At 35.6% G+C, this 27,635-nt stretch overlaps 3 protein-coding genes across 3 annotated transcripts; all 3 read left to right on the top strand.

Moving 5' to 3' along the window:
- The first annotated feature begins 1,657 nt into the window (after window positions 1-1,657).
- LOC115951244 (polyadenylate-binding protein 7) lies at window positions 1,658-7,604 on the top strand. Its single transcript, XM_031068429.1, has 10 exons — window positions 1,658-2,169; window positions 2,896-3,014; window positions 3,134-3,327; window positions 3,493-3,752; window positions 3,842-3,948; window positions 4,197-4,386; window positions 5,312-5,589; window positions 5,800-5,952; window positions 6,577-6,780; window positions 7,073-7,604. The coding sequence occupies exons 1-10, from the start codon at window positions 1,932-1,934 to the stop codon at window positions 7,268-7,270; spliced, it is 1,941 nt and encodes a 646-aa protein (XP_030924289.1). The 5' UTR covers window positions 1,658-1,931; the 3' UTR covers window positions 7,271-7,604.
- Window positions 7,605-9,825: 2,221 nt separating this feature from the next.
- Window positions 9,826-17,461, top strand: LOC115953349 (cactin). Its single transcript, XM_031070965.1, has 13 exons — window positions 9,826-10,198; window positions 10,293-10,384; window positions 11,349-11,445; window positions 12,413-12,484; window positions 12,628-12,690; window positions 12,844-12,984; window positions 13,511-13,606; window positions 15,603-15,887; window positions 15,972-16,110; window positions 16,183-16,322; window positions 16,531-16,707; window positions 16,809-17,075; window positions 17,160-17,461. The coding sequence occupies exons 1-13, from the start codon at window positions 9,881-9,883 to the stop codon at window positions 17,277-17,279; spliced, it is 2,007 nt and encodes a 668-aa protein (XP_030926825.1). The 5' UTR covers window positions 9,826-9,880; the 3' UTR covers window positions 17,280-17,461.
- Window positions 17,462-20,383: 2,922 nt separating this feature from the next.
- On the top strand, window positions 20,384-23,648 carry LOC115953578 (putative ribosome biogenesis protein C8F11.04). The gene is made up of 2 exons (XM_031071313.1): window positions 20,384-22,050; window positions 23,121-23,648. The coding sequence occupies exon 1, from the start codon at window positions 20,464-20,466 to the stop codon at window positions 22,018-22,020; it is 1,557 nt and encodes a 518-aa protein (XP_030927173.1). The 5' UTR covers window positions 20,384-20,463; the 3' UTR covers window positions 22,021-22,050; window positions 23,121-23,648.
- Window positions 23,649-27,635: the final 3,987 nt, after the last annotated feature.

The following is a 27,635-nucleotide window of genomic DNA, read 5'->3' on the forward strand; positions in this document are numbered from 1 at the left end:
ATAATCAGGGAAATTTTTTTATTATAATAAAATTGTAATTTTTTTACTATGTATTATGTATATGATATATGCATCTTTACTATTATAGTTTATGAATATAACACACAAAGCATTTTCCTTAGGTTAACCTTTTAATCTTTAGGAAATTGTGATTGAAGAATCTATTTTATTTGGGGGTGAGTTTTATGTAATCACAAGGATTTGTGAACAATATTTTTATGTGGCATCTTAAAGCAATGTTCATCTCCACATTAGGATTTAGGAGTAACTTGATGAAACAATCATGTTAGAAGCTCTAAGGATTACATCATCGTGGTTTTGTGACTTTTAGCCTCAATCCATAGATTCCATACATATATACAATTTAAGAAATCATTAATGGGTCACAACAATCCAAACAAACATGCATGCTTCTTTTATGGAAATTTGCAAACATGCATCATGCATGCACATAAAAAACACAAAACATCTCTCGTTCAATTAGGCTAGATTCAATTATACCCGTTTCATTTCTAAAAAACCATATAGAACTCATAGAGTAGCATACGCTATACAAAAATTTTTTTATGGTATTTTTATGTTTACGAGACATGACATATTGGTATCCACTGTAACAATCACAAGATTCACAACCGTAGAATTTCAAGTTTCTTTTAATATTAATGATTCTTTTTTAAATAGAAATGAAAGGATAAGAGATTAAATTAGTTGAATTTAACTATCTTTGTTTATAATGAGTCCCATAAAAAAGAATCCCAATATAACCAAAAGTACAATAGAAGAACAAGAATCCATGTCAATCTAGGATTCCCAAAAAAAAGATATAGACTAGTGATTATAATAAATTTTATGGTACTTTTATGTTTACGAGACATGGCATATTGTTATCCATTATAACAATCACAACCATAGATATTCAAGTTTTTTATTTAATAATATTGATAATTCTTTTCTAAACAGAAATAAAATAATAAAGAGATTAAATTAGTTGAATTAAACTATCTTTGATCATAATAAGTCCCAATATATCCAAAAGTACCATAGAGAAATCCCAATACATCCAAAGGTACCATAGAAGAATCAATAAAATTCATCTCAATTTAGGATTCCAAAAAAAAAAAAAAATTATTGAAAAATTTTTGTGGTACTTTTATGTTTAGGAGACATGACATATTGGTATCCATTATAACAATCACAACCATAGAGTTTCAAGTTTTTATTTTTAATATTGACAATTCTTTTCTAAATAGAAATAAAATGATAGGAGTAATAAATAAATTAAATTAGTTGAGTTAAACCATCTTTGATCATAATAATTTCCAATATATCCAAAACTACTATAGAAGAATTCCAGTATATCAAAAATTACTATAGAAGAATCATTAGAATCCATGTCAATCTTCTTCTATTAAAAAGAAAAGAAAAGAAGAACCCATATCAATCTATGATTCCCAAAAAAGAAAATAGTATGTAACAAAAATTAACCGAAAAATATTCAAGATAATTCACTTAATTAAGAAAAAAAGAAAAGAAAAGAAGAGGAAAGTGTAATACACGTGGTGTTAACGCGCGTGGCACTGTATAGAGCCTGAAGAATCGTAACAGTGAACGGCCCAACCTCCTTGCGTCCATGCAAAATCCTCACACCACCTCACTCTCTCTCTCTAAAATCAAACTCTTCTCTCTCTCTACCTCTATCTCTAGCTAATCTCTATCCCAAACCCAATACAATTCAATCTCTCTCTCCCTTATTAATCACTCACATAACCGTCATTCACTTTAGCTTCATAATAATAATAATAATCAAGAACCAAACCAAAACGAAACGAAACGAAACGGCCAATTCAGTCTCTCTCTCTCTCTCTCTCTCTCTCGCTTCACTCCTAAATTTAGTGGTTGACGGTTGCGATTTTGAGAGAAAACCGGCGGCAATGGCGGCACCACCAACCGCGGCGACAGTGAGCGCGAGCGTGGCGGCGGCGGCTCCCGCTCCTCCTCCTCCTTCTTCGTCTATTTACGTCGGGGACCTCCACCCTGACGTGATGGACGATCACCTCTACGAGGCTTTCAAAGGTTTCGACTCTCTCGCCTCCGTACGAGTCTGCAGAGACTCGTCGACGGGCCGCTCGCTCTGCTATGGCTACGTCAACTTCGTCTCTTCCCAAGACGGTAACCAATAACACTTATCACAATCGCAATGCTGTTCGTTTTGATTTTGTTTTGTTTTGATTGCATTGGTTTGAGCTGGTTCAATGCGGTGTCGTTTCAGATTTTTGGCATTGTTTGGGAATTGTGGAATCCTGTAACTGATTTTCACGAGAAACTGTGTTTGTTCGTAAGAAATTGTTTCGCAGTGAAAGAAATATTCAAGAATTCTTTTTTTCTTTTTTCTTTTTTTGTTTTCTGTGCTCTGTTTGGCTGCCTTGAAATTGTAGGAAAGGAATTGTTAGATTTGACTTGTTTGGAGAAAAGAACAAAGATGTCACTGAATTGAGATTTTGACCGTTTCTAAGTATTATATACTTTACAATACAATGCTTGGCTTTTGAGTTGTAATTATCTGCTTGGTTTCTAAGAAAAATGTATGAAAAGAAGAGTTTGGATATAATTAATCTTGAAAAGAAATTCCATCTGTGGGAAATAATATACAAATTTAAGATTTGTTAATGTTGATTCATTTGATTGGTTTTGTTGACTGTATATTCTTTGTTGGGCTGTGTGGCCGTTTTGCCAAAAAGGGTTTTTTTAGAGCAGAAACAAAATTGTTGTTCTGGATATTCTTGTGGGGTTGTGAGAAAGATTTTGTTTATCTTATTTATGTTTGGTTTTTATTTGTGGTTAAATTGTGGGCATGGTTTAAATTCTAATTGAAGTCGTCTCTTTTGATTGGAGTAGCAATTCGTGCAATTGAAGCAAAGAATCACACTGCATTGAATGGAAAAGTGATTAGGGTCATGTGGTCACATCGCGATTCTGATGCAAGAAAGAGCGGAAAAGGCAATCTCTATGTTAAGGTATCTGTCTTGCGTTTTTTTTTTAATATAATAGATGATTGAGATAGACTATGATACATTTAGGTCCATTGTTTCTATGATTTGGATTTGTACTGAAAGTGATTTGGGTTTTGTTGTAGAACTTGAGTGAATCAATTGATAATCCGAAGCTTCAAGATATGTTTCAGAAATTTGGGAATGTTTTGTCTTGCAAAGTTGCCATGTCTGAAGATGGGAAAAGTAGAGGGCATGGCTTTGTTCAATTTGAGTCCGAGGAATCTGCAAGTGCTGCTATTGAGAAGCTAAATGGCTCCACTGTTGAAGACAAGGAGATGTATGTGAAACTCTTTCTTGCTATTATTTTGAAAGCTGTGATCATCCATATGTGCATAATTTTGTGGGTGTGTTTGTAAGAATATACTATATGTGCCTTGGGTTTATTCTGTCTGCTTCTTTGGTCTTATGGATATTTATGATTCATAATTTTATTTGTGGCCAGATATGTTGGATGGTTTGTCAAAAAGACTGAACGGATTTTGCCTAGCCCTGATGCCAAATTTACAAATTTGTACATGAAGAATTTGGATCTAGATGTCACAGAAGAGCTTCTGCGGGAAAAGTTCTCCGAGTTTGGGAAAATTGCTAGCTTGGTTATCTCAAGGGATGACAATGGGACCTCAAGAGGTTTTGGTTTTGTAAACTTTGATAACCCAGATGATGCTAGACAGGCAATGGAAGCGATGAATGGATCACAACTTGGTAGGTTATGTATTCCTTTATAACTTTGATTGACAAAAATTGTCACTTGCCTGATTTAAAACATTTTGTCACTGTGGTTTGTATTGTAGGCTCAAAGACTTTATATGTAGCAAGGGCTCAGAAGAAAGTGGAGCGTGAGCAAATTTTGCGTCATCAGTTTGAGGAGAAACGCAAAGAGCAGCTCTTGAAATACAAGGTAGTTTTGTGCCCATTTCTCTCCCTTTATTTGTCTGCTTTTGTTTGTCTGTTCATCTTATTGCTTCCACCTCCTCCCTTCTCCCCTTTAATTGTTAAGTTACATATGTGGATGGGTCTTGAACCCACAACCTCATCCTCCACCTTGATCATACAAGGAGAGGAGGTGCCATTCAAAGTAGAGGTCATTGTTTATTCAACTTATCTCTTTTTTTTATTTTTTTTTATTTTTTTATATATAATTTGTAGGCCTCAAATGTCTATGTGAAGAACATTGATGATGATGTGACTGAAGAAGAGCTGCGAGAACACTTCAGTCAGTGTGGCACAATTACTTCTGCGAAACTTATGCAAGATGACAAGGGAATAAGTAGGGGGTTTGGATTTGTCTGCTTTTCCACCCCTGAGGAGGCCAATAAAGCAGTGAACACTTTTCACGGTTAGTTGATCATTTGTAATGTCATCTGTCCATTTCAGCATCTAAATGGGTTTGGTGTATGATGGCTTCTGAGAAATCAGCACATGAATATTTGCTAGTCCTACTTTCTATTTTACTCATTTACTCTTTTGGGTCATGGCTTGGAATTATATTTACTTTCTAACTAATGCTTCTGATATGTAATGGGCCTGTGATTGGCTGATTTTTTTTCCTAGTGATTATTATGCTTAAAAGTTTTGGCATGTCTTTTGGGACTATTTAAAATTTTCAGTGCATCTGCTAGAAAAGGATTTACACATGCCATGCTGTATATGCTTTATGCAATAATATGATTGTCATTTTGCATTGCATACCAGTTACTGATTCTGACATTGTGGTTACATGTTGCTTTAGAATGGCAAAAAATGGTCAGAAATAATAAGCTGCTGATACATGAATAGAGAATTGACCCAACTGATTAATGCTTAGAAAAAAATTCATAAAGCATGAGGTGTTGCATTATTTAACCAGATTATCTTTTTATTTGGTGATGATGTTTATTATTATTTTACAAAAATCAACTGGTCTTGTAGATTTTCCCCGTGTATATATGCTTTTAAGGGGGAACTCCATATATTCATGTTTCAGAAGCGAGGCTCACACAATTGTGGCTCTTCCATATTGGAATTTGTCTATGCAAATTGGTTTAAGTGACTTTTTATGATTTATAGATCATTCAAAATGCTGGTAGAGGAAGTTGGTAAACTTTGGAGACATGAGGGTTGGCAATCTTCTAATTTTAAAGTCGGGAACTCCATGTTTGCTATTGGAAGATGGCCCTTTTCAATTTGCTTGGTTATGGTGTCATGCAATGCCCTATTATTTGTTATTTAGCCGTGTTTTATTCTTGAGGTAACTGACTTTGTTGTCTTGTGGTATTTCTCAGGATACATGTTTCATCGGAAGCCACTGTATGTGGCTCTTGCTCAGAGGAAAGAGGATAGACAAGCCCAATTGCAGCTTCTGTATGCACAACGTATGGCAGGATTAGTGGGGCATTCAACTCCTGTTTTCCCTGGTGGATATCCTCCATACTACTACACTCCTGGTGTCGTCCAAGTGCCTCCTAGGCCTGTGATGATGTATCAGCCTCTGGAATCAAGGCCTGGATATAGGGCAAATGGTTTTGTCCCTCCAACCAGACCAGCCTTTCAAACATCTCCAGTAAGTACCCATCTGCTTAAGAGTGTAATGAAACTTTCTCTTATGTATATTTTTGTGCTATTTTACCCAATGTCATATTTCAAATTGTGGATCATCCTTGGAGAATTATAAGGGTTTGTGAGAATACATAGACCAGCATAATGCTTATGTAGTTGAAATTAGTTTTCCACACATGCTTGCTTGCTCATGTCCTTTTAATTTCTTTTGCAGCTTCCTAATACTCAAAAGCAAAATAGGCATAACAGGGGCAGAATGAACGGGCATATGCTTCCACAGGGTGGTGCTCACTCTCTTTCATATATGCCCCTTTTGCAACAGAACACTCACTCAGTGACTTCTTTAAAAGATTCAACCAATCAGCAGGTTTTTTTCTGTGTCTTCACATTATTATCTTTCTGCACTCCTAATTCATATGCTGAAGATGTTTTCTTACTCTATATTCTATTTGATGCCTGTGCATTCTACCATGCAATCTGCAGCTCCCAGATCTTACTTTAGGTTTTATTGTCTAATCCCCATGGGGAGCACGCAAATCCCAAAAACACATAGTTCCTCCCCAATATTAGAGAGAAATTGACTTCTTGGAGTGGAGCGACATACTTTTTCTAGATGTGATTGTGATGGTCTCTTCATGCATTATTGAAGTCGCAACTTCAGATTGATTGAGAGATAGGAGGCTTTGTTAGGCAGTATGAGGATCAACACTACTATAGAAGTTTTTTATTTTATTTTATTTTATTATTATTAAAGGACCCAATATAACAATTATGGTGATCCAAGAAAAGGAGCTGAAATGAGGGAATATTTGTTCCCTAGTTTCTAACTATTTTTTACCTATTCATCTTGGAGCCTTCTATTCGCCCTTTTTTTTTTGGAATTTTCAGCCTGCCAACGGTCCATGCCTAATATTCTTTCTAGATTAATATTTTCCATTCACTATGATAAATGTACCATGTGTGCTCTAATCTTTGTAAGCATGCAATGCAGCGGGTTGGGCAGGCTAAGTATGTGCCAAATGGTCATCAACGTGAGATGAGCAAAGGATCTGGTGTCTCATCTACTGCCTCTAATTCGGGTGGAGTTGCACAACAGGGAGCAGAGATGCTGAGTAGCATGCTCGCTGCTGCTTCCCCTGAGCAGCGGAAGCAGATACTTGGCGAGCGTCTCTACCCTCTTGTCCAGAAACACAAGGTACTACAAATAAATTATTAATGCATTTTAAGCACATCTGAAGAAAGTTTTCTTAGTCTTATACATAGTATATAGGACCATTATCATTGAATTAAAAGTTTAGAGAAGGGGCTGGTATGACACGCTTTGTCAGGAGGATCACTAGAATTTCTTTCTTGAAACAAAGTGAACAGGCCCTTAGGAATTCAATTTCTAATTATTTAATCGTTAGTATCATTGTTTTCAAAATTATTTTGACATTTTCAGATGCACCATAAATCCAAAGTCACATATATATATTTTTTATGTGCAGCCTGATCTTGCTTCTAAGATTACGGGGATGCTTTTGGAGATGGATAATTCGGAATTGCTGCTTTTGTTGGAGTCACCCGAATCTCTGGCAGTGAAAGTGGAAGAAGCTGTGCAGGTTCTCAAGTACTCCAAGGCCAAAGTATCTGGTCAAGATGCCCTTCATCCCAGTTACTTATCTGCTGAAGTTGCAGTCAACTAATAAAGGCAATTGCGTTTAAAATAGTACTTTTTTTGAAAGTTATAGGAAATGGTGCAGAGCTTGGCTTAAGCTCCGGGAGAACAAATTTTTTGATACTTGACATCAGTGAAACTTCCATATCTCTGGGCCTCTGGCCCTGCAAAAGACCTTTTAGTTTCTCTTCACAGAACTCTTGCTTTTCAAAGAACATTCATGTTTCCTTTTTTTCTTTTTCTTTTTCTTGTTGGATAAAAGGTTAGAAACATTCATGTTTCCTTGCAATATGACGAACTTTCATATTGTGTGGTAGTTGCATAGTTATTACTGGCAATAAGAAAGAGGCTTTTGGAACCAATGGCTTTTATGTTTTGCTATATATAGTATATACTCTCCTTTTATTGCCTTTAGTTGGGTTTATAGTGTCCTAATGAGTAATGACTAAACATATGGTTTGCATCCATTTGTTCAAGTTAATAGTTAATGCTTAATATATTCTTCTCTCTCTCTCTCTCTCTCTCTCTCTCTCACCCAAAAGTTTCAAAATTTTCTCGCTTTATATGACTATCAAGTAATGTTTTCCCCTTATTCAACAAAGTATTCACACTCAAAAGGAATTACTTAATCTGAAATGAGTTTATTTTTATTTCTTTTCATTGGAGGGTTGGGGTTGGGGGGACATGAAAAGGCTTTTCAGACTAAGTATTTTATTATTATAGTTAAAAGCAATAAGATTAAGCAATTCTATTAACAATAAGTTTAGAGTTATACCTATTTTTACAATATATTTCACAACTATAAAGGTGGCTAGTTACGAATGGTATATTGATCATTTTTATATGACTAAAGGGAAAGGTTTTACTGCATAATGGTTTTTTTTTTTTTTTTTTTGAGAGAGTTCCAAACTTATAGCGCCCGCTCCTAATGATAGCTTTTTATAATTATACCAAGATACCAATCGATTTTTGGTGTAACCAGGGATTGAATCACAAATCTCTTATTCAACCATTAAAGACTTTACTAGTTGAGCTAATTGGAATCCACCCACTACATAATGAGTTATGTGACAACAAAAAGAAATCAATATGTGTCCAAGGGTCATGTGCAATGCACATAATCAGGTGAGCCCTTAGACACTCGTCACTTTCTTTTTGCTGCCACATAATCCATTATGCAGCAAAACTTTTCCCACTATTAAATGGGTTTTTATCATTCGAAGGACCCCCAAAAATAAAATAATGCTAACATTACTTTTTTTTTTTTTTTTAATGCTAACATCATGTTGGGAAGTTTGTATAGAGAGAGAGAGGAGAATAAAGGGTAGAGTGGGAATGAGAAAGAGAGGAGATGAAAAAACTAAACAGGGGGAGGAAATATATATATATTTTTTTTGGATTTTGAAAATTATAATGAGAAGAGAGGAAATGATATGACATCCGAATATGTTTTGCATCAGCTTATAAGCTCAGTTTTTAGTTTTTTTTTTTTTTAATTTTTATGTACAACTTTTTAAAACCTTATTTTTTTTCCCACATTTTTTAACTTTTAAAAAAATTTTCAAGGTACAAATATATGTTAGCACACTTTTAGTAAAAATCTAAATAAGTTGTTCTCAAATAGACACAATCATATAGATGGAAGACTATATATCTTTTGTTCAATTTAAAAAATAAGGACATAAATTGACATTATAAGACAATCTAATTATTTTTAAATATAAGTTGATCCCCCTTCTAGATTTCCCGCCACCCCCCCCCCCCCCCAAAAAAAAAATCACCATCATAAACCCTGCAAATTCCTTTGAGTCGCTTCACTGCACTCTCCTTTCCTCTCTTTTTGTCCAAACATAATCACAATGTAACTTTGTAAAAAAAAAAAAAAAAAAAATCAACAATAGTTGATAGACAATAGACATAGGGAACGAGTTAGCTACCCTAACATGGTTTTTTTTTTATCAGTCATATGGTAAATAGACGTATTTTTTCTCCTTGAGCCTTACTCTTTTCTATCCTTTTATAAACAAGAAGTAGATTTAGTTTTTTCTTATATAAATAGGCTATTGTATATATTTTCTAACATTAATAGGACATCAAATAAATCAAATTGTTTATAAGTATTTTTAACTTGACTTGGGAAAAACCTTAGATATGTTTGTTTATATTTAATAAATGAGTTACGCCAAAATTTAGACTTAACTATTAAATAAGCTAAACTCAAATATAAAAAGTTGAAATTGTGACTTTCAAAACACAATTTCAATTAAATTGTGAAATTATATATATATTTTTTTAGGATTTTAAAATTATAATTGAAATGGTATATTTTTAAAACACAATTTTCAAGATTCTATGTATAATTGATAACGGGTCGAATTTGGGTTCTAACAACGAATCGTTTTTTTTTGACTAAGTAATTATTTATACAGGTGCGAAAACTCGAACCTCCGAGCTAACAGTTTCATGGTAAATTAGGTACCACTTGGACTAGAAGACCCAGTGGTAGCAACAAAACGTTTTAGTCGGTTCTTTTTTTTTTTGGTTACGGTTTTAGTTGGTTGTACACCCTACAAAGTACTAGTAAATAAATAAAAAAGAGCTTTAAAAGTAGCAAACGTTAACAAAGGACCCAAGCACAATGGATAGTCACAAGCGAAGCAGAAAGAGCAACAAGGAAACGTCGTCGTCTTCAAAGAGACGCAGAACCAGACGTTCCAACGATTCAGAGTCCGAGTCCGAGTCTCAGTCGGACGACTCGTACAGCCAGGACTCGTCACCGGAGCCACGGGACTCGCGGAGGGGCAAGGAACGAAGAAGCAGCAGCAGCCGCCGCAGCCACCGGAGCTCGAAGCGTAAGCATGACTCCGACGACAGTGACGATGATGACCGTGGCCGCAAGAAGAAGTCCTCCAGGAAAATCACCGAGAAAGAACTCGCTGAATACCAGGCCAAGAAGGTTTGGATTTGCTCTTTTTCTGTTGAATTCTAGGGTTTGGTTTTTTGTTTGTGACGCGGTGATGGTAACATTGTTACTTGTTTTGATTGTGTAGCAAATGCGAGTTGCGAAGAAATTGAAGACGCAAACGGTTTCTGGTTATTCCAATGATTCGAATCCCTTTGGCGATTCTAATCTCACTGAGAAGTAAGTTTTTTTGTTTGAGCTTTAAATTGTTTAAATTTTTTGCCTAGATTTTTATTAAACATATATGGATTGTGTTTAGAATAAGAAAGAATATCAATTAAGGCCTAGTAATTAGTGTACAATTTGGAATTTGAATAATGGTGAATGTAGGATAAAAAGTGCACTTGTAACACACCAAAGCTAGCCCACACATCTTGAATCTTTTGGTAATTAATATTGTTTTTCATTTAACTTTTTACTGGCTATTAATAAGAAGCTAGCATGTTCATAAAATGAATGTATTTGATATGAGAATGTTAAGATGGATAAGTGGAAATACACAAAAAGATAGGATTTTGTTCAAAATGAGAAAATCCGTTTAAAGATAGGGGTGGCCCCTATTGATGAAAAGATGAGGGAAAGTTGCTTGAGAGAGTTTGGTCATGTGTGGAGGACATCGATTAATGCACCGATAGGATAGAGTGAAATAATTCAGGGAGGGAACAAAAAAAAGGTAGAGGAGGATCAAAAATTTACATTAGTTGAAGTAGTTAAAAAGACATTTCAATTAAGGAGACAACAAAGGCTATGACTTTGGATAGCATAGAATCGAGGGAAAGGATACATGTGGATGACCATAATTAATCTTCTTGAGGATCCATAGCTGACCCTAAAAAATTTGGAACCAAGAGCTTTGTAGCTTAACATCTTGGCATCTCCTAGGGTTTCTAAGACATCCAGGGTTTAAATCTCTCCTTCCTCAACTATTGATGTATCAAAAAAAAGAAGAAGATTTAATTGATCATACTGTGATCTGGTATACATGTTATTAGTAACTAATAGTTCATATATTATGTGCATACCCTCTTGGCTAAACAATTGTTCTTATTGTGATGGGTTGACTCATATCAATTATTGGAAAGTATTTTTTTTTTTTTTATTGCAATGAAAGCATCACTTCATAATATGTAATGTGTGTTTGCAGATTTGTGTGGAAAAAGAAGATTGAGCGAGATGTTTCCCAAGGGGTGCTGCTTGATGTGTCAGTTAAATCTGAGAAAAAAAGAGATATAGAAAGGCTGGTATGAGTGCTTAATTCAAGATTACTGCTCTGCATATCATTTATTTTTCTAGTGCATTCCTTGTCTTTGTGCATTGTTAAGCCTGTTTTGGTCATTGAGAAGGCTGTAATACTATTTGATCTGTTACCTTTATTTAAGTTAAAATGTCTCATGTACTAGTTGTAAAACATGTTGGTGCATTGATTTTCATACTTGGTTGGTGGAAATTATTTTAGAGATATTAACTAGATGTAGAATCCAATTCCAATATTTTGGTACCAAGTATTTGTTGATGTTGAAGCGAACTGAAACTCATGGAGAGGGAGGGAGAATGATTGTCGAAGACCTTTTTGAGTTTTATTTTTTATTAGTTAATGTATTAGATAATGGGACTTATCAAAACCAGAGAAGGGGGGGGGGGGGATCACTTATTGGAATTTAGTAATGGTTGATGTTGTAACTAGATTTAGAATGTAGAAGCCAACTGAAACCCATGGAGAGGGAGGGAGAATGATTGTCAAAGAACTGTTTGATTTTTATTTTATATTAGTTAATGTATCAGAGAATGGGAAAAAAGAAGGGAGGAAAAGTCACTTATTGGAATTTAGTAATGGCTATAAAACATATAACTTGATGTACTATGCCATTCACTTTCACAAAATAAATGATGGAGATGGCTTTTTGAGGGTCAATGACTGTTTCCAAAAACCCAAACTTATAATGCAATCTTTAATTGTATCTTGCCCCATTTATATTCTTCTTTATTTTAGGATCTGTAAAATGGTTCTGTCATCATCTTCAAATTTATTCCACATTTGTACGTTGATGCTCCTTTTCTTATTCTTTTAATTTATTACTTGCCATTGAATGAATTCGAAGCACATCCTATATGGTTCTTCAGCCTTGGATGTATATCGTGCTTCCTGTGAATCTGCGATCTGTACATCAATTTTATATTGTAACTCATGTTTCTGGTTTCTTAATGCAGGCTGAGATTGAGAAGGTAAAAAAGAGAAGGGAGGAAAGGGCTCTTGAAAAGGCACAACGTGAGGAAGAAATGGTAAATTGAGTTCCATGATATCTCAACATTTCTCTTCTCAATTTATTGGCAGAGAGAACTAGAATGTATCTAATTTCTGCCTTCCTTAAGGTTAATTGACATTCAGATGTGATATGGTTTAGTAAGTCTATTTGTTTTTGCAGGCAATGTTAGCCAGAGAACGTGCTCGAGCTGAGTTTCAGGATTGGGAGAAGAAGGAAGAAGAGGTATGTTTCTGGACTGTAATCTGTATTCTTTTCCCTTGTCCTTTCCTTAATGTGTTGAACCTTCAGTTTCTGTTATTATTCTCTTGTTTCCGTGATCAAGATATCATTTCTCTTCCCTTGATAATATGTTGACCGACGTTTTTCCATCTACAGTTCCATTTTGATCAAAGCAAAGTCAGGTCAGAGATTAGATTACGTGAGGGTCGTATCAAGCCTATCGATATTCTCTCCAAGAACCTCAATGGCTCTGATGATTTTGATATAGAAATAAATGAACCATACCTTGTTTTCAAGGTAATTATCACTCCTCATTTTGAGATCTTAATTTCCGATCAAAGTTGATCCTTTGTCTTTTTTACTGTCCATTTTCCTTTCATTTGCCTTGCAACTTCTTAGCTCTTTCATGCTTCTGTCAAGGGAAAGAGTAGATAACCAGAGAGATAATTGATCTCTGCTTTTATGGTGCTCTTAGATCTGTTCTCTTTATTCCTTCCCCCCCCCCCCCCCCCTTCCTTTTCGGGGTGTGGGCAGGCCAGAAGGGATATTGTTTTGTTCATTAGTTATAATGGATGCATTGAATCTCAATACTTATAATGGATGCATTTATGGTCCAAATACTTTTTCTTAGTTGAGGACTACATGCTACATGAACTAATATCGAAGCTTCTATTCCTTTAGTACATCCTCCAAATGTTCTGTAATTTGATTCTAAATACAGTTTAAAGATTCAGTGATGAACATGCACTGATTATAACCGTTATTTATTTTATTGATTATGTTTTTACAATTTTCATTGGTGTTTGATATGTATGTTGTGCAGGGCTTGACAGTAAAAGAAATGGAGGAGCTTCGTGATGACATAAAAATGCATCTGGACTTGGACAGGGCAACACCAACACATGTAGAGTACTGGGAGGTATGAATCTGTTCCCTTTCCTTGCTTGTGTTAGTGGCTATCTAGTCCTTAAGAATATTTTGTAATTAATTATCCAAATTGTCCTTTTGCCTGTTTCCTTCAAGGGTAGTATTGTAATTGTTCTAGATGTGAAGTCAAGCCCATGCCGATAAGTTAAATGTTGGCATGCATCTTGTGTATGTGAATAAGTTATGCAAAATATATGAGTGTACAATTTTAGTCTTGCCTGTTATTAATTTTTCATACTTAGTGCCTTATATATTTGAATATGCCCATGCTTAACATTGTGTGGTCAGTGGTGTGGTAACTGTGGTTGTTTCATTGATCTTTTAGACTATGATGATTGCTGGAGTCTAAATTGTTGAATACTCTAGGGTTTGTTTGATAAGGTTGTTGCTTTCCTGTGAAGTAGTATTGTACTTGCATTAGGAAGAAAGCAGAATTTGGCACTGTTAGGCCAATAAGATCTATCTCAAATGGTACATCCTCTTGTTTACTCCTTGTAAAAGTAAGGTAAAGGCTGAGGTTGGAGGCTCAAGAAAGCCACGCATTTGTGTAAATTTCTCTATGCTTTCCAAAAGTCCAGTTTTTTACTTAAAAAAAAAAGCATCATTATCTACCACAAAAGATACATATGAGAAGTATAGTGCAATGGAATAAATGTGTGTGCTTAGTGCAATCTTTTGCAACTATGTCTGAGATGGGTTAGCTCTCCTTTAGAATTAAGGAATTTATCCTCTGCATGTTTCGATTGCATGAATTTCCTTTGCATATATCCTTCAAGAGTAATGGTTATTAATTAATTATCCAATTTATCTAGTCCTTGAGAATGTTTAGCAATGTAAAGGACTGGCTCTGCACAACCCCTGATAATGTTTTGATGTTTGATGACAAAAGTGGATTGACATAAGCCAAATTGGGGAACCTGTCTGTGTTTGTGGTGGGTTTAGTGTTAGGCGAATTTGTGGATCTAGGGTTTAGAGTTGTAGAAGGTTTAAGTCTCAAAATTAGTCTTTGATGGCTATTTGATTGAGAAATATGCGAGGTTTTAGGATTTTAATAGCCAAGTTGGCTATATCTTATATAATACGACTTTATTTACAGATTTCCTTTGTGTGCCCTTTTTTTTTTTTTATTTTTTTTAAGAAATCCTTTACCATATAGGAAAGTAGACCATAAAATAGGCAATATTGAGATTTTGGCCAATGAACTCTAGCATAGATGGTACTTCCACCTCCCGTATAGAATGGGTGGAGACTAAGGTTGTGGGTTCAAACCCCCTGAGGTACATTTGTGTAACTTACTAATAGAGAAAAGGTAATATTATGTGTTTTTTTTGAATGAGTATGTGGTTTAGAACTTCTCTTGCTTGATTGGAGGTCATTTTACTTATATTTGGCTGGAGGAACTGGGTTGGCAAACATTCTCCGGATATTTGGAACTTAGTCCCGTTATGTTTGATATGACATGGTGGAGGAAATGAAATCTCCCTACTTTTGAGGACACAGAATTTTCGGTGACTCAATTACTCACATTGCTTCTTCTATCTTTATTTGATTAGTCTCATGCATGGGGCTTTACTAACAATAACTCAATCCCTGTTTATAGAGTACTTACATTTTTGCATATAATACCGATTATTTGTAATTATCTGGGCTTGTGCATCACTATGTAAATGGATTAGTCTCTTTTTTAATTCAATAAAATTCTATTACTTATTAAAAAAAAAAGAAAAAAAGAAAAAGAAATAGAGAACTTCTTTGCTTTGTATTGAAATTTTTTTATACATATTTTTGTATCTTCTACACATATTGAAACCTGATTTCTCCTATGAACTGCAATGCATAATGGACATCATTCATAAGGCCATTGCCTGAACATCATTTGAATTAGCAACTTGAAAGTCGGAAGAATGTTGGCTTTGAATGACTTAGGTAACAGTTTGTGTTTATTGTTTGGCCAATTATACGATGTCTTGACATGTGCAATGCAACAGGCACTCATGGTGGTTTGTGACTGGGAGTTAGCTGAAGCTCGGAAAAAGGATGCACTGGATCGTGCTAGGGTGCGTGGGGAAGAACCTCCTGCTGAGTTGCTTGCTGAAGAAAGGGGTCTGCATTCCAGTATTGAAGCTGATGTCAGAAATCTTTTGCAAGGAAAGACTTATGTGGAACTAGAGGGAATGCAGTCCCAGATTGAGTCACAGATGCGTTCTGGCACAGCAAAAGTAGTTGAATACTGGGAGGCTGTTCTTAAACGCCTCCATATCTACAAGGCCAAGGTATGTATCTTTAGATCTTCAACGGGTTAGTATTTTAGCAAAAGTTATATATTCATATATAATGGTTGTTTGCTTCAAATACAGGCTTGTTTGAAGGAAATTCATGCTAAGATGTTGCGCAAGCATTTGGAACGCCTTGAGGAACCTTTAGAGGGTGAAAATGAATTGGAGTCTGATCACAGTTTAGAATTGAAAGAGGACAACAGTGACCATGATGTTATTGGTATGTACTTTTTGTAATTTCTTTTTACCTACTTTGCTCCTAGGAATAGTGCTCATACATTTTTCCATGTAGATGCTCAAAATTTCTCTCCAGAACTCATTAAGGAAGAGACTAACGAGGATGAAGAAGAGGCTGGTTCATTTTCACCAGAACTATTGCATGGTGATGAAAATGAAGAAGCAATTGACCCTGAAGAGGACAGGGCTATGCTGGTAAGTTAACAAACGCAATGCATTCACTATTTAAGTGTGAGCTTGTAACTGTAACTCACCAAAAATATAAAAATAGAATTAATGCAAATGAGTATTTCAGCAGATATTTTCACCTGTATAGTAGGTCTGCAAACAATTTACTTCTATTAGAGCATGCAAGCAGATATCGTCATTGATTTTACCATATAATGTTTCGATAAATTCACAGGAGCGAAAACGTATAGCTGTTGTAAAAGAACAGCAAAGAAGGATGCAAGAGGTCTTGGCATCAAAGCCAGCTCCAGCAGAAGATAATTTTGAGCTAAAAGCCATGAAAGCCATGGGAGCCTTGGAGGAAGGGGATGCAGTTTTTGGCTCTGGTGCTGAAGTGAACCTGGACTCTCAGGTAGCTTTTCTTGGTCATTCTCCCCCATCTTTTTACCTTTATTCTGTAGTATATATGTACTTCTTTTTGAATTATTAATTTTTATTATTATATGGATTCAGGTGTATTGGTGGCATGACAAGTACCGACCAAGGAAGCCAAAATATTTCAACCGTGTTCACACAGGATATGAGTGGAATAAATACAATCAGACTCACTATGATCACGACAACCCACCTCCAAAGATTGTTCAAGGATATAAATTTAATATCTTTTATCCAGACCTTGTTGACAAGACAAAGGCTCCAACTTACACTCTTGAGAAGGATGGGAGCAACGGTGAGACTTGCATTATACGGTTCCATGCAGGGCCCCCTTATGAGGACATTGTAAGCTTTCTTGACTGGTGGTGGTCATTTTTTATCAGCAATTTTGTTCATAGGAGCCACTTCACTGACTTGATTATATTACAGGCTTTCAAGATTGTAAACAAGGAATGGGAATATTCTCATAAGAAGGGCTTCAAGTGCACATTTGAACGTGGAATTTTGCATGTATATTTCAACTTTAAACGCTACCGCTACCGCAGGTGATATGTGGCTAGTTTTCTTACCTTTTCCTCTAAAGATGTAAAACTCCCCTGTGGCGAGGGTTTTGAAGATTCCATAGGTATTACAATTTTGAGCTTATACAAATTGTGTTGTAGATATCATTCGATCTAATAGTGTTAACAGAAACCTTTACACCAGTTAATAGATTTTTTTTTTTGGTTTTATTATTTTCTAACATTTTTTGAGATGATATGTTTTATTTATCAATTATATCAGTAGAAAAAAACTATGCTCTCCCTGGTTCCCTTGAAATTCGCGCAGCTCCTTGGTCATGGAAGTGGAATTAGAGCAATTACATCAGCTTGTGCATAAATTTTTCCATTTTACACATCTAAAACCTACTTTTTCTATTTTATACTCATTTTTGCAAAACACCAACATCAGTTGGTCTATTATACACCTATTCAAATAAAATATTCATTTCTTTACCCACACAGCCACCGACCCACACCCACAATCCACACCGGTATCACACTGGAATCCACACAACCCACCGGTAGAAATTTCTTTACCCACACAGCCACCGACCCACATCCACAATCCACACCGGAATCCACACAATCCACCAGCAGAAAACCAGAAAAACAAACCTAGCAAAATGGATCAAAACCCAATTATCAAGATCGACGCCTCCGGTGGCGATGGCGAGAACGAGAAACAAGATTGACGGTTTACATCAACATCTTCGATGGCAATGGCGAGAACGAGAAACAAGATCGACGCCTCCAAAGGCAAGCGGTGGCGGTGGCGGTGGCGATGGCGATGGCGAGAGACATTCAACACGAAACCCACTGATCAAGCCCATTCAACCCGAAAACAATGAGAAACAAAGGAAGAAAGAGCGATGGACGGCGGTGGCGATCGACGAAAGAGGAAGAAAGATTGATGAGAGGAAGAAAAAGAGCGTTGTGCGCCTGAGAGGGAGAGAGAGGGAGCTGAGAGTCAGGTACAGAGAGAAAAAATTGTTAAAAAAATATATGCACATGCTACAGTACCCGTGCAAATATGCACTGGTATTATAGCAACTTGCATTTATGCACAAGTTTACCCAAATTGATGTGGGTGTTTTTTTCTTCATATTGTGTAAAATGAGCACCTTTTTCCATTTTACACAATTTTACATCAACTGATGTAATTGCTCTTAGATACTGTCAAACGAATCAACAGGTAGAGTTAGGCGAATTCTTTGTGTTCATCATCCTGAATAGGGAACATGAAGTATTTTCTCATTTCAATAAAACTTCAGTACTTATTAAAAAAAAAAAAAAGAAGAAAGAAAGAAGAAGGTACGGTATGAATTCTTCAGCAAAAAATGAAGGAGAAAAAAGACGGCCATTTTGTACTTTGAGGCTTAACGCCAATTTACTTTGTTAGCTCTGTTCTGAAAACCAGGACATGCAGGAAAGTGAATTTTGACACGGGCTCGAGCTGCTAGACTATCTAACTGCTGAGTTTATAAATTTGTTTCTAAAGCATAATTAAAACCAAAAAAAAAATATAAAACAGAAAAGAGTCTGAGCAAGTTATTGCATGGAATCAAAAGATGGACAGGTTAATTTCGTTGACAAACGGCGTGAAAGGGAACAGTGGAGAAGCTGGATTTGGAGTTTGCCTCCGAGGAATGAGAATAACCAGATGGTTTTAAAAAGCCTCTTTGGCAAGGAAACATGAAAGTTCTTCAGATATAGAAATATGGAATGCTTTAAAGTAAAACCAAGAAGCATTCTGTCGGTCATTATTCTTGGTCCATAAGTGTCAAGGATTTTGAGCTCCCAGATCTTGAGCCACGCCATTTCTTCCAACATTCAACAAATATTATTGCAAAAACAATTGTCTTCTTCTATTGCGAAGTACTTTATTTGGTATACTTTTTCTTAACTGTCAAGTATACACACGAATGAAAAGCACTAATAAAATCCAAGAAAATACCTAACGTTCTTAATAAGAGGGTCATAGTTAACTCTTAGATATATTTGTATAAATTAAATCCTATTATGGTTAACCATAAATGTGTGTTTCAGTTATTTCAATTGATTAAGTTTCTTATCGTTGAATAAGGAATGTTTTGTAGAAAAATAAAATTCCATTAAGCTGATGAAAAATACTACCACAAAAACAGGGACGGACCTACACTATGTAAGAGGGGGGCCATTGCCCCCCCCCCCCCCTCCAAAAAAAAATTAAGATTTGCCCTTATATATATATATATATTTGTCTCTCCTCCTCTAAAATATTTAGATATTGACCTACAAGAAAATAAATAAATAAATAAAATTCATGCCCCTTTAACTACACAACCAAAATAAAAAAATAAAAAAAATATGGACTAAACAAAAATTGCACACAAAATAAGAAATACTTATTTTGTATGTTATACTTTGTTGATGTGTTTTATAATATGAAATGTTTAAGAAATACTTATTTTGTAGGTAGTATTTTGTTGAATATAAAATAGATATTAGTTTTTATTTTCATAATTTTTTTTTTTTTGGTTTTAAGCTTTGCCCCCCTCAGGTATGAATCCTGGTTCCGTCCCTGCACAAAAATGAATAATGTAAAAACCCCACACATCAAAATATATAATAGAAGCATATCAACAGGCTAGTGGTAGGAAATTGAGATCAAATCAAAGAGTATAGAATATCAGAAATGGTCTAAAAATAAGAATATTAATCTTAAATGGAAACAATATCTCTACATACACTTAAAATTTCACAAAATATTTTATAACTGCAGTGACAAGTTGTTTTTTGTTGATAATAAATAATATAGTGATGTTAGTAGTAGGTTCGAATAGAACCAATAAAAACATGGTAATTCAATTGGTTTGAAAAATGTTATAAAAGTGTTTTTTTTTTTTTTTTTTTGGGTAGAAGTTATCAAATTTTTGAGTACATACTACTTAGCATTATTAAACAAAAGCTCAACATAATAAAATGGAAGAATTTGATCAAAAAAAAAAAAAAACGAAAGCCCAACATGGTAAAATGGAAGAATTTGGTCTGAAATCTGCTTAGGCCCAATGACACCCAATTGCCAAAAAAAGCCCACAATACAATAAAACCCTAAAACCCTAATTTCTTACAGCAACGGTTCCGTTTTCTTCTTTCTAAAACCCTAGCAACCAAACTCCCCTCTCTCTCTCTCTCTCTCTCTCTCTCTCTCCATGGCAATGGCCATAGCCGATCCAAACCCACCTCCCACAACCTCAAGGGTTAGCCCCAAGACCATCCAGAAAGCTGTGAAGGCGCTTCTCAAATGGCGAGACTCCAAATCCCAGACCCAAAAACCTCAACTCCTCAGCGACGACGAGTTCTTCTACCTCATACTCACCCTCAAGAAAATCCCCACCCAAATTCGCACTAACCCGTACAAAATTCCAATCCCACATCCCCTTCTCGCTCAAGAGCTCTGCCTCATCATCGACGATCGGTCTCACTCCAATCTCGATAAGGCCGCTGCTAAGTCCAAAATCGAATCTGAGCAAATACCCATCTCGAAAGTTCTCAAATTGTCCAAGTTGAAATCGGATTATCGCCCATTTGAGGCCAAGAGGAAGCTGTGTGATTCGTATGATATGTTCTTTGTGGACAAGAGGATTGTGCCGCTTATGCCCGGTTTGTTGGGGAAGCATTTTTATCAGAAGAAGAAGCTTCCTGTGCCTGTGGACTTGACTCACAAGAATTGGAAGGAGCAGATTGAGAGGGCTCGCTCTTCGGCTTTGGTGTATTTGAGGAGTGGGACTTGTTGTGTGGTGAAGGTTGCGAGGTTGAGTTTGGGGAAGAAGGAGATTGCGGAGAATGTGGTGGCTGCGATCAATGGGGTTGTGGAGATTGTGCCGCGGAAGTGGGATGGTGTGAGGTCACTGCATTTGAGGCTTATGGAGTCAGTGGCATTGCCGGTGTATCAGGCTGTGCCGGAGGTGACGTTGAAGGCTGAGGAAGTGGAGGAGGAGAAAGGGGAGGAGGTGGTGGAGAAGGAAGGAAAGGGTGAAGAGGTTGGTGCGGATGAGGGGAAGAAGGGAGAGAAAGTGAAGAAGAAGAAGAAGGGAAGGATTCATGAAATGAGGTATATGGATGTCAATATTGGTGATGTGTTTGATGAAGATCAGTTGGGGAGTGATGAGGGTGAGGATGTTGGTGAAATGGGTAGTGGTGAATTGGAGAGTAAGAAGAGGAAAAAGGGAGATAAGAGTAAGACTGAGGGAAAGGATTCTGGCAAGTCAAAACGCTTGAAGAAGTTGGATAAGGCGAAGAAGGAGGATGGCCTTATAGAGAACAATGATGGGTTGTTGGCTGCCAAGGGAAAGAAGGAAGATGGTGTGAAGAGAAAGAAGGTTGGGTTGTCTGTTGAAGATGTGAAGTCTAGTGAAAAGAAGGTAAAGAAGGAGGATGGTCTTAAAGAGAACAATGATGGGTTGTTGGCTGCCAAGGGAAAGAAGGAATACGGTGTGAAGAAAAAGAAGGTTGGGTTGTCTGTTGAAGATGTGAAGTCTAGTGAAAAGAGGTTGAAGAATAAAGATGGTCTTACAGAGAACAGAGATGGGTTGTTGGCTACCAAGGGGAGGAAGGAAGATGGTGTAAAGAAAAGGAAGGTTGAATTACCTGTTGAAGACGAGAAGTCTAGTGAAAAGAAGTTGAAGAAGAAGAAGAGTGCTGAGGTGAAGTTGAAAAGTGGAGAGAAGGAGATGAAGCCTAAGAAAAGCAAGAAAGCAGTGGAGTAATTTGATTTAGAAGACTAGAAGTTAGAGATGGTAATTCATCCTCTGGAAAATTTTGTTTTGATTGTTTAATACATAGTATTTTGTGTGTGTGTTTTATTCTTTTCTATTTTAAGGTTAGACTATGAAAATTTTGCTAATTGACATTGCTAGTCACTTTATTTGGTATCTTGATTATGAGGAAGAATATAAAGTGATTGATATTATGTCACAGTGCTTTATATTTTCGTCATTTTTATATCTGAGTCTGGTCTTGTTTTTGTATGCAAAGTTCAAAATTTCTATTGTCCTTATTGTTTTAATATTCTGTGTCAAACCAGGAGTAGAATTCATTTCATGGTTATCTATGTTAAATTATATATAGTTGTAAGTTCACCAAGAAAAGGGTGAGTGCCTTGACCAAACCCTGTATTGTGGTTGTTGTTAAAAGTTAAAACTTCCTGTTACTCTATTTTGGTGCATACTTGAGGATATCATGTAATAATATTATTTGTATCATATATCTTGAGCTGCGTTTTAGCCAAGTTGAACATGGAAGTTTGTAGGCATCTGTAGTCTGACCTGGAAATATGAAATAAAAGATAGAATTAATTATAAGAGAGATTAAACATTTTGTTGGTCACCTACAATAGAGGTTCACTCTACTAATCTAGATTATAAATCATTATTATGAAACTTATGGAAAGGATTATCAATCAGTTGTATGTTTTGGTCAAGAATTTGCTGAAACTTGTGAATGAGTTATAGCTCAATTGGCACTTCTTCATAATAATGGGATGGAGGTTAAATGGTTCAAGAGCTACTAAATGTGTGTCTTATACTCCACTTCAACAAGTTAGAGTTTTTGGTGGAACCGGTGAACCACTCTAGCTGGTTAGTAACTTACCAAAATTTTTATTTTTTTTGCTGAAACTTCTTGCTTTTTGACACATTGGATAGTTTTGGTTCTCTGAGTATGGTAGTCAAGCTATTGTTTTGCAGGGAGTGCTAGTTTGAGGGAGTTAATTAGGATGAGGGTCTGATGACTTTTCTAATCTTATGCAAGTAAAGATATTTTGGTTCTCTAGTCTATTTTGGTCTCTCTGATTGCTGAAATTTGCTAGGGCTGCTGAATTTAAGGAATTGTGCGGTTAAAGATGCTATTGTGATGTTGGTCTGGATTCTCAAGCTTGTGTACTGACTACTGAGTTTGTTTAAAAGTGATGCCGAACTTTTTATTTTTTGGTCTCATGGAACCTTCCTTCCTCATAGACAAAGGCATGATTTGATAGCATTCGTGCAAGAGATCAGTGATGAGCCATGGCGATAAGTCTATTGACTAGCAAGGGTATAGATCATCGGAAATTGTAGAGTGGAACTAGTTTTTAGATTATTTTATTCTTTATTTATACTGATAAGGACGGGTGGGATAGGCAGGGGTTGGTGCCTTGGTGGGTACTCTGTTTAGAGGGTTGAAGTTGGTCTTCAGGGTCAGATGGTGTAGGACTCAGATATTCTACAGAAAGAATCTCTACAAACTTTAACTGAGCTGTTGACAGTTTAACAGGGGATAACTTAGGTCATGAACTTCTACATCAAGACGTCATTTATAAACTGCTTTATTAACTTCATCCAGCTTGTACTTGCTGCATTTTAATCTGAACCTACATTCAGGTCTTCAATGTGATTTGCTATAAAGATACTTTTAACATATTTTTGTGCGTCTATGATCTCATCATGCATATATGAGAAACATTACCTGGCATTTGGTTTATTAACTTGAGAAAAGTGGTTGAACAATGTTTGCTTCACTATGTGGATAGGAAGATTAATGATCTGGCTGTTAAGGGACTTATAAAAAAAAGGTCATTATGTTATAAATTTCTATATGCTTACTCTTATAGATAACACCATCCAGTTGATGAATTTATTATATGTTGATCCAACTGATAGCATATTTTCTTGTACATCATTTGATTTTTTGTTTTTCAAGTTTTAGTGGGGTCAATTATGAAATTTTACTTAAAAAGTAAAGGTCTAATGTAAGTGTCAATCCTTCGCTTCTAATTTGATCAATTATTAACCCCTTAAGCATTATGTTTGTAACAAAGAACATTTTGTTAAAATAATCTTGGCAGAGTTAAATCATATCATATGCACATGATTTCGTCCAATCACCAATGTTACGTAACTAAAATTATAATACACTCATTTTATCAATTCCTTTATTAAAAAAGGGTGATGTTTGGGTGTCAAGATTGGGCTTGTACTTTGTACTGATGGCCATGGTCTTAAGATTATATTGTTGCCATTGTAAACTAGCTGATCGTGGGTTTTAGCTCTGGATCCGGTATATGGGGCATGAAGGATACTGAAATTTGATATAGATGCTGTATGGCATAGGTATATTGTTTTATTTACGGAACTGAGGATTCTCACCCAAATTCTTCATATGGGGAGAAACATATAATTCCACTGATGTATAATCTTGAAATGGCATTTGAGGGAGGATTCAGAACCGTGTTCATCATTGTTTGTTTAATGCTGTTGATATGGCAGAACTTCGGGTGCTTAAAGACATCTTGACCTTTGCACTAAACTCGGGTATACTCAGGATCATTGCATAGGATCATAGGTTTCTTTTCTTGGTCACATATATATTGCAGACTCCAAAAATTGCTGCACCATGAGCTTGCATATGATAGAATGGGTTGGTTTTTAGAGATGATTTAAGGTATTCTAGCTAAGGTTATAAAGAAACGAATTTGATATAGATGGCGTAGTCTTGAGATGGCAGAGAGGATTCAAGCATTGTGCCATATTTAAAACTTAAACATACTATTTAAGCTCATTCTATTGCATTAAGAGTAGTATGTTAGAACTTATTGGAAACGTCAAATTTGAGAGAAACCAAAGTCAACAGGAGACTTCCCCTTCTCTTCTTACTAATAATTTATGAATGAAAGAAAATAAAAGAAAAGAAGTTGAGTATTTGTATTTTGTACCAGAGAGAGATCAGGACTCGTCATGCTTAGGTAATAACGCAATGTAAGGAATATCTTGTGGAATATTTCAAATATTGAGAGGGTGACAGGGCCTTTTTTAAACTAAGTAAAAATTATCTCCAAGGAAGAGGCTTATGACTTATTTGTTGGAGATAATTAATCGTGCTGCACTGAGGCCTAAAGGCAATCTTTTTTTTTTGCCTTTTTTTTTTTTGCCATTTTTTTTATTGCTATAAAAAACTTAGTCAAGGTAGCCCTTCAATCCCCCTTCATCATTTCCTTCTTGTGAGTTGAATCCCAAATCTTTCAAACTTACCTCACAAACTTTTTTAGGTAGTAGATAGGATGTTTTAGATACTTCACACTTATTCCAGGACACACAAAGGTAATAGAGTTTTATTGTATACATAACACAAGTATGTAAGAGGCTCTAATACCAGTTACAAACACACACACAGAAAACTCAAAAGAACCCCAAAAAGAAAAACTATAAGTTGGCTATGCAGATAACTGTATAAGGACTGGTTACTGTTAAAATCATAATTTTTTTTTTTTTTTTGCAAAACACGGTCGTTCGATGATTCCTTTAATTGCTACTTCAGAAACTTAGGAGCAAAAATATTAAATACTATGATGATTACAATAAACACCACTAGAAGCTTTTCAAAAAAAAAAAAAAAAACACCACTAGAAGTAATCACATTGCTTTTTGACTAGTTGCATTATTCTAAGTGACTTCTCATTTCCATTCTCTTACCCAGGGGTGTAGCTAGGATTTTCCACTTGGGGGGCGGAATTATATATTTATATGCTAATCATAACTCATAATTAGTACAGTAATTATATTTTATATATAATAGTCAAATTTAACATACCAATGTTGGTACAACTTATAAGGCACCTGGATTCAAAAGGAAAACAAAAAATCAACTAAAAATATATAAAAATGAGATGATAATAATGAGAGAAAAACATATGAGGAAAAAAATTGGAAATATGAGAAAAGGATCAAATTTTGTGAAAAAATGACGAAGATGGGACTTGAATAAATGAATTTGAAGGCTAAGAATAAAAAGAAAAACACAACAATTCGAGCAACACTCATTGCATTTAAAAATTGAAAACAATAGGAACAACATCCTTTTTCTATTCTTAGAAAAAATAAAAAGAAAGACACTTGGAGATAAGGGATTTATAAGATTTTGGTAGAAGTGTATGTATTGTTTGGGTGGAGTCAACTTGAGAAACTAACTAAATATTAGAATTGTAAATGGCTAAATGCAATCATTGTTATATTTTAAAGGGAAATAACATAAAAACTAACAATGAACAGATCTCCATGACATTTTTTTTAAAGGAAAGTCATTATCCAAAATTAGAGTATAGAGAAAACTAAGCAAAAAAACAGTAACCAAAAAAAGAAAAAGAAAAAAAAAAGCATGAATTGTGAAGATGACGAATATTCATAACTAATTGGAACTCTAAAACCAGAGACTATCTTTTGTTCAATAGTTTGGAAACTCCAGGTTCTTGGCATGTTTTGCAAGTAAGTGGGCCACTTGGTTACTTTCTCTTTTATTATAATTTAAATTGAGTTAAGAGTAGTCTAGACTCATGTATTAGGTGGCCTATCCAACTATGCTAGACCAATTTTCTTCCATTGACAGCAAGAAGGTTTTGTGAAATTTTTTGGAGGGGCCAATTATTATAATTTGTAGAGGCCCACCCAATTTATTTTTATATAGCACTATATGAGTATTTCAAAAGTTTTGGGGGGGCCATTGCCCCCCCAAGACTATATGTAACTCCGCCCCTACTCTTACCCTTACGTCCCTTGATTTGCCATGAGAAGGAATTAAAAGTAAAATATTGTTCAATGTTAATATCCTTACATTGAGGAACCTTGGTTCCATCCGGTTCTATTTTGTCCTTTATTTCTCTTACTTCTTGATAAGGGTAATTTTAAAAAGTATTAAGACTCGTCTACATTAGATGGAGCCGACGATTTGAAGAAACTCGTCAGCCATACTATACATTTAATGAAGAAGACGACGTCCTCATAAGGCTGACGTCTATGTACTCAAAGCCAATGACTTCGATCTTAACCTGACGACTCCACTTCCAAGCAGATGGCATTTAGGACCTGATGACTAGAACACCCAAACAAGATGGGAAGCTGACAGGGATAAAGAAGCCCTTGATGGATCCAACATGGCTTTGCTTGGACTCCATGAATGAGTATATATGGAAACATCTTGTGCCCCACTAATAACCCTAATTAAGAGGATCTCTACAAGGAAAGAATCTCATAAGATACGCGCATTAATAAGAATCTTCCCCACAAGGAAAGACCCTCTCCGCCAAGGAATGAATGTCAACTCTACACTACTATAAAAACCTCAAAACCCTCATAAACTAAGGTACACATAATTTACCCTAGTTCTGGCACTCTAGAGTGGTCAGAGAGAACTTGACTTTCAGAGGGTATTTGGCCGGTACCAAACCGGTACTCTCTACAAGGTCTTCTTTGTTTTTGTTTCGCAGGTGTTGTCTCGAGCATGGGAGGATTGTGCGACTTACTGACGATTTTCGACATCATCACTTCTCAAATTCTCAAATTGAATGTGATGAACA

This window comes from Quercus lobata, chromosome 7 (genome assembly GCF_001633185.2).
Source record: "Quercus lobata isolate SW786 chromosome 7, ValleyOak3.0 Primary Assembly, whole genome shotgun sequence".
Taxonomy (NCBI): Eukaryota; Viridiplantae; Streptophyta; class Magnoliopsida; order Fagales; family Fagaceae; genus Quercus; species Quercus lobata.